This window comes from Echiichthys vipera, assembly GCF_963691815.1.
Source record: "Echiichthys vipera genome assembly, chromosome: 10".
Lineage (NCBI taxonomy): Eukaryota > Metazoa > Chordata > Actinopteri > Perciformes > Trachinidae > Echiichthys > Echiichthys vipera.
In genome coordinates, this window is record NC_139835.1 from 5,713,186 (window position 1) to 5,726,369 (window position 13,184).

The 13,184-nt window shown below is 42.8% G+C and overlaps 1 protein-coding gene across 2 annotated transcripts; it reads left to right on the forward strand.

Annotated features, from left to right (window-relative positions):
• Positions 1-1,442: 1,442 nt before the first annotated feature.
• ftcdnl1 (formiminotransferase cyclodeaminase N-terminal like 1) lies at positions 1,443-10,756 on the forward strand. 2 transcript variants are annotated; one of them, XM_083921205.1, is made up of 6 exons: positions 1,443-1,581; positions 2,750-2,883; positions 4,657-4,752; positions 5,216-5,371; positions 7,261-7,449; positions 10,319-10,756. In XM_083921205.1, the coding sequence occupies exons 2-6, from the start codon at positions 2,769-2,771 to the stop codon at positions 10,753-10,755; spliced, it is 993 nt and encodes a 330-aa protein (XP_083777331.1). In that variant the 5' UTR covers positions 1,443-1,581; positions 2,750-2,768; the 3' UTR covers position 10,756. The 2 variants fall into 2 exon arrangements, with proteins under 2 accessions (XP_083777331.1, XP_083777332.1); XM_083921206.1 differs by having other exon boundaries at positions 1,445-1,581; positions 2,753-2,883.
• Positions 10,757-13,184: the final 2,428 nt, after the last annotated feature.

Genomic DNA, 13,184 nt, shown 5'->3' on the forward strand with positions numbered 1-13,184 from the left:
TATGGACTACATACATACATGCATACATACATAGACTACATACATACATACATACATACATACATGCATAAATACACACATACATATATATATATGGACTACATACATACATGCATACATACATAGACTACATACATACATACATACATACATAAATACACACATACATACATACATACGTAGACTACATACATACATACACACATACATACATACGCACATACATAGACTACATACATACATACATAAATACACACATACATACATACACACATACATACACATACATAGACTACATACATACATACACACATACATACACAGACTACATACATACACACACACACACACATAGATAGACTACATACATACATACATACATACATACACACATACATACATACACACATACATACATACATACATACATACACACATACATACACACATAGACTACATACATACATACATATGTAGACTACATACATACATACACACATACATACATAGACTACATACATACATACACACATACATACACACACATACATACATAGACTACATACATACATACAAGCATACACACACATAGATAGACTACATACATACATACATACATACACGAACATAGATAGACTACATACATACATAGACTACATACATACACACACATAGATAGACTACATACATACATACATACATACATACATACACACACATAGATAGACTACATACATACATACATACATACACACACATAGATAGACTACATACATACATACAAACATACACACACATAGATAGACTACATACATACATACATACACACACATAGATAGACTACATACATACATACATACACACACACATAGATAGACTACATACATACATACATACACACACATAGATAGACTACATACATACATACATACATACACACACATAGATAGACTACATACATACATACATACATACATACATACATACACACACATAGATAGACTACATACATACATACAAACATACACACACATAGATAGACTACATACATACATACATACATACACACACATAGATAGACTACATACATACATACATACATACACACACATAGATAGACTACATACATACATACATACATACATATAGATAGACTACATACATACGTACATACATACATACATACACACACATAGATAGACTACATACATACATACATACATACACACACACATAGATAGACTACATACATACATACATACACACACACACACACATAGATAGACTACACACATACATACATACACTACATACATACATACATACATACATACATACATACATATGTGTGTGTAGCGTCCTTCTGTAAAGAAGCGTTTCCATTAGTACATGGAGTGAACCATCTCGCCCTAACTCTCTCATCTTCAGCTACACACGCTAAAGTCTGCTGGTGTACGTTTTCGTGGATGTGGATGTGGATGTGCGTGGATTTGCTGCAGCCGTGGCCAAGTTAGAGCTGGGTCCAACACCAGAGAATACACCGCACATGTCAGTGCTGAAAGACCGCTCAGTGTAACGCAAGTACGCTACGCATACACGCGCTTTGACTTGAAGTGAAATGTAGAGAGTCAGCTTTCCTCCAGCGTGGACTTTGAACATGTTGTGTATGTTCTGACAGTCAGCACTGACATGGAGGGACACTACTACGCGCACATGCTGCTCTGGACCACTGTACACATTAATCAGCTCTATTATTAAACTGTTACAGTCAAGGAGACTCCTCATCTATGTAATGTACGCTCTACAACTTATTTCCTGGGTATTTAGTTTTGCCCATTGGCCATTTTCAGGAGCTTCTCCTGTCATCAAGGTCAACTTTGCAGACTTGGGCAACAATTAAGCAAAACAGGTATTTTATATAGCATAACTTTATTGTTCCCATCGTAAAGTGCAGCTCCACAAACTGTGCTTATGGCATCATCATTAAAGGCCATTTTTAATCTGTTTATGTAGCCAAAATAAAACACAAAGGACAAGATAATTCAATAATAAACACAAATGCTTATGGTTAAATTTTTAAAGTGGAATGTGCGTTAAAAAAAAGAAGCATTTATATAACAAATACATTTAAACTAGAAAGTTAGCCTCTGTCAGTTTTGATGAACACCAGCAATGATGGCCACATGGGGTAATCATGGAATAATGGTAACTGCTAAAGGGATAATAATAATAATAATAATAATAATAATAATAATAATAATAATAATAACAATAGCAGAAGAAGAGAGGAGTCAGCAAAGTGACAGTCATTTAGACACACAGCCAGATCAATGTGAGGTTTGCTAACAGTAGCTATCATAAGTGATGTGGTAGGAGCAAAGCCTCTGAGTAGGAAACGTGCAGGTTAAGAAGGTCATCGGCTTTATTTCTGTCCAGGTTCATTTGGGTGGGAGTGGAGAATTTTACATGACTGACTGTTCTTCATCTTCAGTCTGGTCCAGGGCTGCCCAACCCTGCTCCTGGAGGGCCACTGTCCTGCATGTTTTAGGTTGCTCTCTGCTCTAACACACTTGAGTCTAACGATTTTCAAACCTGTGACAAGCTTCAGCTGCTTGATAACGAGCACATCATTAATCAGGTGTGTTGGAGTAGAGAGAAACCTAAAACATACAGGACAGTGGCCCCACAGGAGCAGGACTGGGCACCCCTTGTCTGGTCAGTGCACCTCATGTCAATTGTGCACTTTCAGCAGCAGCTGTGGCAGAAACATGGCCTCAAGCTCCCTGGGCAGAAGACTGGTGGCTTGTCTTCTCAACGTGTCCGAGGCCCGCAGGAAAGACCTGGTGGAGACCGTGGCCAAGGCAGCCTTGTATGACACTGAAGGCAAGTGCGATTTTAGTTTTTTAAATGTATATATATACAATTCAATTAAATGAGTCTGGGGATAAGACATATAATAATAGAGCTAAGAAAATAAAGAAAATGGTTCACGAAGCCTCCTTTGCCCATCACTCATTAATTTCCAGGCTACATTAAAAACCCAAAGGAGACTTAAAGCACTGATGAGACAGCTGAGCTCAGGAGGCAAGTCTTCCTCAGACTAGTCTTCATTCTCACAATACTTAATTTACGCCTTCGCATCACGACAATACTTTAAAGGTCCCATATTGTAAAATACGTTGTCTTTTCTTATTATAAAGCAGGTCGCGATGCTCACTCACATTTGCCCTCCACGGCCCAGGCTTTTACGTCACCACCCCTTGGAGTTTTTGTTTTGTCCGACTGTTTTTGAATATTTTCATCCGACCACATCTGCAGTAAACACTCCCCCTCAGCATCAGACCACCACGAACCCTTCGGCGACATATTTTTGAATGTCCGTCACGGGGAACAGTCGCATATGAACAGATGTCAGGACCCCCGTTAATGCTCGTGCTCATACATGTGCGATCATGCTTTGCTGAAGCCCACCTTTCTTAACAGGGCTGCAGCCGGGAAGTGTACCGCGCTTAAGCACAAACAGTTGTAGTGTCATTTAGCCTTGTATCGTGCTTGGGCACAGTAAGAATGGTAAGTGTGAGTAGACTTCTGTTCTTACTACAAGCCTGACTCAGAAGTTGGAAGTTCCCGATTTTCGATTACAAGTTAACGCAGCACAACCTACCTGGGCCGACAGACCAACCGCTGTCAGCAGCGTCACTAACATGGCGGCTTATTTACATCCAGCCTCCATGTCTCCACAGACACGGATATTGGAGTACTCTGCAAAAAGTGCTTTCATTAGTGGGTCACATGATCAATCACCATTGTTTTAACTCACTTTTTGATAGACAGGAACTTTAAAGACAATTAAATAGATGAAAATCTTACAGATTATATCTCTAAAGAGACAGGCGCTAAAACGTAGTGTTTCAGACAAAGGGTGAATACAGGTATATTCAGACGGACAGTTTGAGAAAATTACGGGTTATGGTTATGAACTATTAACGGAGAAATCCCAGAGAGTCGCTAACAGCCGACGTGGCTAACACTGATCAGGGGCAGTACGGTGAAGGCATTCAAACGTCTTTTTTAACCACTAATACTGCTCAAAATAACAGCAAACCTCTGCAGCAGCATGAGAAGAGTCCCTACACAGAAAACAAAGCATCAACAATGTAGTTAGTGAAGCCAGAGTTTATTAAAAGAGTGTTTTAAAGACTTACCTACTGGCCCCTGTACCAGCTCCTCTCATAGTAAAGTCCATTCAAGTTGATTACCAAAGTCAATCCCAAAGGAAGGAGCCCATTGGTGCTTTGTTTTCTGTGTAAGGACTCTTCTCATGCTGCTGAAGAGGTTTGATGTTATTTTGAGCAGTATTAGTGGTTAGAAAAGACGTTTGAATGCCTTCACCGTACTGCCCCGAGCTAATCGGTGTTAGCGGTACCTCTCTAAAGCATGTAAACATGTTTTAGCAGAAACCCAAAATACAAGTATGATCCTGAAAATGAGCAGAATAGGGCCCTTTAGTTCCCCACAAGCACTTCCCCTCCTGTCCTCCAACATGATGCTACATATGGTTTCTGATATTGTTCATAGCAGTGAACTGAGAAGACTCTGTAACCTTACACTGAACATAATTTTAACCTGGGACATTTTTATACAATTCTACATCAGGTGTTAGACGAGAAGGGACCACAGTGCTGAACATCTTTAATGACCATGACTACAACCGTTCTGTCATCACCATTGTGGCCAGTATCGACTCTATCCGTAAGTATCAAACGTTACATTTTGACGCATTGTGTTGAAATATCACAGTTTTATATGCATTCTCCTGAGAGAGAGTCAGTTATCTTCTGCAGCCGGGATTCAGTCTCAGTCCCCTGCTCTTCAATCCTCTGAGAGGGGAAGCCTTTAATAAGCTCTGTCAGGGATTTAAACACAAAAAAATTCCGGATGAACATTTTTCTGGCAAAGCTCACAGTGAAAAGTTTGTCTTATTGAATGCTTATCCCGAACAAGACCTTCTGAACATACAGCCAAAGCTGTGGAGGTTTAACATCGTTTGCCCTACGCTCATTCCTAAAGACAAATAAATCAGCTTCACTTAAGCAAGTCTTTTATTTTTTATTATTTTTAAAAAAACAACTGCTTTAGATGAACAGTTTCATTCCCTACCGATCACATCAGGACTGGCTTTGACAGTATGTGTGATGTCACTTCTGTTCTCCAGGGGAGGCGGTTCTGTCCGCATGCGAGAAAGCCTGTGGGCTGATCGACATGAGCGACCACAAGGGGGTCCACCCATGTATGGGTGCCGTCGACCTCATACCCATCTACCCCCTGGGGGAGGAGGTGGGAGCGGAGGACTGTGCTAAAGAGGCTCGGGGTGAGATACCATTTGTGCATGCATGTGTGTGTAAGTGCACTTAGATATACTGTATATATTTCCCTGTGGGTTGAGTTGATCTATATTGTATCTGTCCATTAGCTTCCAGGGCACAGTCATTACTTGTGCCTCATAATAATGCTAACAGGGATTTATATAGCGCCTTTCAAGGAACCCAAGGACGCTTTGCACAGTGACAACGGGGACATACAAACTCAAAAAAAGATTTGAAGGCGATATGGTGGGGGTGTTGTGGATGTCTGTGGGGAGAGAGTTCCAGAGGATGGGGGCTGCCACGCTGAAGGCTCTGTCCCCAAAGGTTGGCAGGCTGGTGCTAGGGATGGAGAGCAGACCTGAGTGTGATGGCCGCAGGTTCTGGGACGGGGTATGTGGATGGAGGAGGTCGGATAAGTACTGGGGGGCAAGGGCATGGAGGCCTTTGTAGGTCAGAAGGAGGATTCTGTATGTGATCCAGGACGCAGCCAGTGGAGGTGGATGAGTGTGAGGGGGCTGCACGGGGTTGGTGTGGGTGAGAACCCTGGCAGCTGAGTTCTGCACATAGTGGAGCCTGTCCAGGGTTGTGCTGGAAACCCTGAACAGGACTCCATTGAATTAATTCAGTCAGGAGGCGACAAGAGAATGGATAAGCGTCTCTACAACAGAGTCTGAGAGGGAAGGTGGGAGTCTGAAGATGTTTTGAGGTGAAAGAAGACGGATTTGATGACTGATTTGATCTGTGACTGGAATGAAAGGGTGGAGTCAAGGATGTCAGGTAACAAACTTTAGGATATGGGGAGATGGTACAGCCGTCTGCTTGGAGAAGATCTGCAACTTTCTGGAGCAGTGCCTTGATTTTTATTTGGTCCAGCACCGGTTTATGACAGAGAGGAGCCTGTTTTGAGTCTACTCAGCTGCTCTTCTTTCAAAGAAGGGAAACTTTCCAGTTCTGATATAACTGATCCTATTGCAGCATCTATGCTAACCACACACTGTATTGTTGTAGCTGCTACAGTAGTGAGCCAATCACACGGTGCATTAAATCGAAGAACACATTCAGGGGTGTCAAAGTGATCCAGTAAAGTGCCGCTGTGGCCGCAGGTTTTCATTCCAACCAAGCAAGAACACACCTGGTCCAACAAATCAACTGTGAAGGAAGTTCAGGTGACTGAGTAAGTCGAGTCAGGTGTGTCCTTGCTGTTGGAATGAAAACCTGCACCACAGAGGCCCTTTACTGGATCAGTTTGACACATGTGCTTGAGGTGATTGGCTGTGAGTAAAACCATACAAATATTCATGTTTTTCTAGATCTGAGTACAAAAATGATCCACTGCAGGTATTGTTCGACAGGAGAAGTTTCAATACTGCTTGGTACTAGGTTGTTTCAGTTGATACCTTAAAGGTATCGAGATACCCAGCTCTATACCACAGTCATTTATAAAGTATCTGCCTTTGTATCCAGACATACTGTATATGTCTACTTTAATGACTTCATCCATGGTGGTTTAGGAAAGTGTCTAGTGGCTGATGATGTGACATCTTTACTTCCTGTGCTGTTGCTTAGTTTCACACTTTAACAGCTGACTTAGCAGCCATGTGTCCTTCTAATAATAACCCAGGATGTGTGCCTTCATGTCTGATGTGTGCACTCTGTATGCTAATCAGTGTGGTGTGATTTCACAATAATAATCTGCGAACTCACTAACAAGCACTGTATTTATGCATGCGTGTAATGAGCGGTCCACATGTCCATGTATTTCCCTCTGTCTGTATCACAAGCCCTCAGGTGTGTTTTGTCTGTCACGCTCTCATTGCTCTCGTGTTGCTGAAGTTGTGTGCATGTGATGACGAGAAAGCCTGTGGTTAACTGACATGTCTGCGTTGGGGCCCAGCTGTGGCTCAGGGACTCACAGAGCGGGTCCAGGGCACCAGTGCTTTCCTGTTTGGCTGGGCAGACTCCCCCCTTCAGCGAGGGCTGGCACAGAGGAGGAAGGAGATGGGCTGGTTCAAGAAGACGGCAGACTTGCAGACCATCAGGCCCGACATGGGGCCGCAGCCGCAGGAACGATTTGGTCTCACAGGTGAGTCAGGGCTGGCAGAAAGCGTAAGCTAAATCTGATGTACCAGAACGGCCTCTGTAGGCAAGACAGCCTGTAAGGAAAGTTAGTCTCTTTGCCGGGATTATTCAATGTAGATGACTTTGTACCTGTATTTATGAAACTGTAGTTGTACCTCTTCTTTGAACTTTTAAAGGCTAAATCTAAACTGAAACCATTCGGTGTTGCACCTTCCTGTTCCACGATCGAGGCTCCAAAGATTTGGAATAGCATTTTTTGAAGTGTGGTTGTATGAGGTACTCCATCGTCAGTGTGTTATCTGCAGATGTTGGTTAGTAGCTAAACATATTTTATCCATTCTTCATTCATCTTCAACCGCTTGTCCCTGTCGTGGTCGTGGGGGCCTGGAACCGATCCCAGCTGACATCGGGCGTGATGCGGCGTCCACCCTGGACAGGACACCAGTCTATCACAGGGCACATAGAGACGAACAGAGACAGACAACCATTCACACCTACGGGTGATTTAAGAGTCATCAATGAACCTAACACCTGCATGTCTTTGGACTGTGGGAGGAAGCTGGAGAACCCGGAGAGAACCCACGCAGACACGGGGAGAACATGCAAACTCCACACAGAAGGGCCCCAGCCAGGATTCAAACCCTGGTAGAGGGGGAGGGGCCAGAGAGTTGTGAACATTTGAAATTTGTCAGCTCGATCTGCCAGATTTGCTGACTGCAGCTTTAAGTTGTATGCTATATTTTCGCCTCGTTACCTTGTTGTCAGTCAGGCTCTCCTCCACTTTCCACAGAAGTTTCCCCTCTCTTTCTTCCGGCAATTCAGTCTCCCTCTGCAGAAGTTCTTCTTCTGTGTTCTCCTGCTCACACAGGATCCTCTTGGCTCCACAGTGAACAGCATTTTGTCGTCGCTGTCATCACTCATTTTTATTTTCTTGTATTTGACTATAAATGGTGGTAAGTCATGCTCAAACAGCTGGTCTGTGGAGTAATACAGTGGTTGGCACATTTGCACTTATGCATAGGAATATATTGAGTAAATGTAGTGTCAAAGGAAAGTGATCCACAGCAGCTTCCACATCAGTACTCTTTCTCCAAACGTGCGGCGTGCTAACCATCATGTACTGTAGGTAACACATGGACTATGGATAACTGCCTCATACAACACTTCAACAGCACTTCAAAAACAGCTGAACCATCACTTTAAATGTTGCCCCTCCACAAGTGTAATGTCAATGAACTTAAGACGTACATGTTTTCAGTGGCCTTTGGTTGCTCATGGTGGTATTAATATTTTTTTAAATCTTTTACTTTTAGAATTGATCTTACAAAGTTTTAGTTGTGTGCACATATTTTGATAATTCCTCAAATTTTTCCCTTGCCATTTATTATTTTAGTGGATGTTATATTACCCGCTATTGTTGTGTCGTCCATGCTCACGGCACTATGGTCAACAGTTGTTTTTAAATCTGCTATAGAAATAAACTTGATTTGATTTATTTGATTTTCAGATAGGTTCCGCACACATACGTTAAAGTTATTGGTCGCTCTGAGTATTCCTGACCGTGAAGCTATCCTTTTTTGCCCGCCTCCAGGGTGAGAAATGGTAACCAAAGTGATAGTTCTGTGGAAAAGTGAAAACCACGGGGACCGTGTTAGGGGAAAATGCATTGTGAAGTTGAGCTGAAGCTAATATGAGGCTTCAGAAGTCTGAGCCAAATCAGAGGGGAATGTTCCAGTGTTAAAGTTTATGTGACCAAAGTCAGTCTTTGTGTCTCTGCAGACTGTGTCCTTGCTGAGCTCGGGTTCAGTGATACCTCCTGATCCACATTAGCTTCAGCTGAACTTTGGGATGGATTTTTGCACAGAGTGAGGACTGCAGATTTTGTCCTCCAATTTCTTAGCGTGTAGTCACACTAGCACACTAGGGAGGGCTCACTTCACAGCCATTATGGACACAAGGAATGATTAGAGCCACCAAACACTTTCAACGTAGCATGTGAGTGTTTTAACACAGACATATCATTTTAAAACCGCTGCTGGTGTAATTGCCTTCTGTTATCTATGTCTAGTCTGTTATTCAGTGCTGTCAATTTCATATTCTCACAAGAAAACTTGACATTCCTTGCCAATGTGGTGATATTTCTAGTGCAAAGGTGTTTGGTAGACAGTTTCTTGTTTATCTTCTTAAGACATTAAGTTGAAAAACTCAATAACATCGTCTCTTTCCAGAAATCATGACTCTAAAGCCCTGTTGTTAACAGTTTCATGTAGGAACTTCTTTTTTTTAACCGAACTATACCTGCCTACAGTATCACCACGCAGAAGGAAGCATACTCATGGAAGAGAGGCTCTTGCTTCCACATTGTTAGCTTGTGGAGATGAGTCTATAGCTAACTGATGAGCTAACGTTACAGCTCAATTGAGGCGGACGCCATTAATGTTTACATCTCATGCTGTCATGAGCTTGAGCCTTTCGTCCATAAGTATGTTTCCTTCTGCGTGGTGATATGGTAATCGGGTGCAGTTTGGTAGAAAGAAAATAGTTCCTACATGAAACTGCTCACAACAGGTCTGTGGAGTCATGATTTCTGGAAAGAGACAATATTATTGAGTTTTTCAACTTAATGTTTATTTCAATGGCACTTTGCGGACCACACGCTGAGAGCCATCTAGTTCTATGATATTTGAGAGATTGCAAACATCTCTACGGTCCACATCTCCAAAACTGGGCACCTCACACCAAAACTATCTAGATTGATAAATAGTATTACAGGTAATTGGAAAACATGTGGTTTAGATTTTGGGGTGAACTGTCCCTTTAAGGTGCGCTGTGAAAGCGTTCTCTTTGTTCTGATTTTAGCTGTTGTTCTGCAGGTGTTGGAGCCAGTCCATATGTCATGAACTGCAACGTCACCATCGACACCCAGGACATAGCCATGGGACGTAGCATCGCCACAGCCATCAGGGAGTCGACCCCGGGGGGGATGCCTGGAGTACAGGTGCTGGCTTTGCCACATGAGGGCGCTGTGGAAATAGCTTGTAATGTGGAAAGCGTGAAGGGAAACCCGACTACTCTCATAACTGGAGGTGAACCATGGCCGTGTTTCAGAATCGGCAGCCAGCTGTACTGTCACGCTCCAGCATCCCTCATCACAGCCAGGGTTGCAGAGCTGGCAGGGAGGCAAGGGGTTGGCACGAAGAGCACTGCACTGGTGGGGTTCACCCCCCGTGAGTGCAGGGGCCTGGCAGAGTTAGCACTGTCTCAAGGGATTGCTGAGTTCTGGAAAGAGCAGCGCAGGATCCATATGTGAAAATAAAACCTCACACAAAAGTACTTTGTCTTTGTTTGATGTCGCTTTAATCAGTGTTGTGCCTGAATGGGCACCATATTTCTATAGAGCCTTCCAGGCTAAACCCAGGCTAAAACACACCGTAAACAGGCCTTAATATGTAGTGGAAAAAAACACCTAATCTGGCAACACCAGCCACCAGTGTCACACCGCCGCATACGTCATCAAATAAAAAACAGCATGGAGGCGACAGCAGCAAGGAGGCGACCGGGTGGTGCAGTTTACTGACGGAGACCTGCAGCCTCTGGGTAGAGTGGAAAACCCAGTTTTCATAAACTTAATGAAGGTTGCAACCATCCAAAAGGTGCCATCAGTTAAAAGTTAAAACTGATATAATAATTGCTGCCTGTGGTCCTACATAGACTGTGGCAATAATTGAAAAAATAATAGCTTGCAGCAACATATTGAAGAAAAGAATTATGAACTAGTTCATTTTTGGACTGTGAACTTGGACTACTACTACTAAGCTACTTAGCCCGGGATGCTAATGTTTGCAGCTTATGCAAACACACGCTTAACAAACACGCTCATCCCTTACAATTTTGCTCTTGTATTCTTTTGGCTTCGGAAAGGCAAATAAAGCAACATTCTCTAACTAGCCTGCAGCCCCATCACACTGTTTCAGCATGCAGACAAAGCCAAAGCTTGTGAGCAAGCAGTCAATTTAAATGTGTAGGTGTAACGCTCCTTTGATTGTTTACGGCAATGGGCATGCACTTAAAGCTGTAATATGTAACATTTGTGCCTTCAAATGTGTCATTTATATTCCCGGTCACGCTCCCTTATATTTGGCAGCCTGTAAATGGCATCATATCCCCTTTGTGCATGCATCAGCCTTGTTGTTGCTAGAAGCTTCATAAATTGACTTTTTATATAAGCTACTTTACCTTTTTTTTTTAACAATGTTTTAGACCTTGGTCATTTTTAACTCCATCTTGATCTAATAAAATAATTTTAGACCAGCTTTAGCAGCTCTGCTCTCAACACCTCCGCCAACGGGGTCATCCCTTTGTTCCCCAAAAAGGGTCCTATGTTCCCCGGCCGCATAAGCCCAGGCGCGTTGTTGGACCTGGGCATTCAGGGCTATAGCCCCGGACCTCTGTGCCATCAAAAAAACAAAAACATGATAATGATGAAAATAGCCCAGTACAGTAGACTTTTATGTGGTTGCATTACTAGCAGCCACAGATGCAACAGTGTGGCAGAGAAAACTGTAACATTCTGAGAAGTGAGAACTTCAGAACTAGACTTAAAGCCGATTGAATTGGTGTTTGGGTTTAACGAGTGAGCCTGTTAACTGGAGACTTTCAGCTGAGTGCCTCTGCAATTGCAGAAGATGAAAACAGGATTAGGTTTTAAGAGAGATACCCCTTAAAAAAAAGGAAGATATTGTGAGAAATGTTTTACCACACCAGGGAGACAGGTACTGACTGGTGGTGCACCGGGTTAATCTCTTGACTTTCATTTGTTTTCCCACAAATGCATGACTACAAATCTCCTAAAAAAAATTTAATAAAATTCTACACAAGCAGGTTTCAAAGACAAATGATTCATTTAGGAAATGAATTAGAGATAGAAAATATTAGGAAGAACTCGCTCCTCATGTTTACTGTAACAACAAGCAACAAACTAAACTCTACTGACACATTTCCTCAAACAAAACTATAAAGACTGATCAGGTAGGTAACGTTATGTTCAACATTATAATGTAAAACTAAACATAGAGGCATTCACAAGGAAAGCTACGCGTCTCCATCTGCGTCAATGTCCAGATTCAAAACAATGAGCCACTGGTTTATCAGAGCACAGTCATCGTATCGCAATGACAGCCCATGAAAAGTTACTCGGTTGGAAGCTTTCATTTTTGTTTTGCAGCCAGGAAAAATACAAACACGAACCATTCTGTCTCTCTTCACTTCAAGTTGCAGGCTACTCAGCTTTCCCTGTGCGTCTTCCGGCCCCTGCCCCCTGACCTCTGACCCCTGGGATCTGCGTAATGTTTCGGTGCTGCACGGTTAGCTGTGTGGGACATTTCGAAACCTTTTACATCTATTATCAACTTATATTTCACCAAACTACCAGGACTAGGTGGAGAGATTATATCACACCAACACTGGCCTGGTAACGCCTCAGGATCCCCCAGTTAGAGCTGGTTATTGTGGCCCGGGAAAGGGAAGTTTCGGGTCCCCTGCTAGAGCTGCTGCTCCCGACCCCTGCCACAAACCACAACGTTTACATGTTTTGCTGGAATAAATCATCAGTGGGCTCCTTCCCTTTGGATTGTATTTGGTAATTGACTTGAATGAAGCAGCTGGTACAGGGGCCAGTTGGCAAGTCTTTAAAACTCTGTGTTCACATACTACTTTGTTGGTGCTCTGTTTTGATGTGCA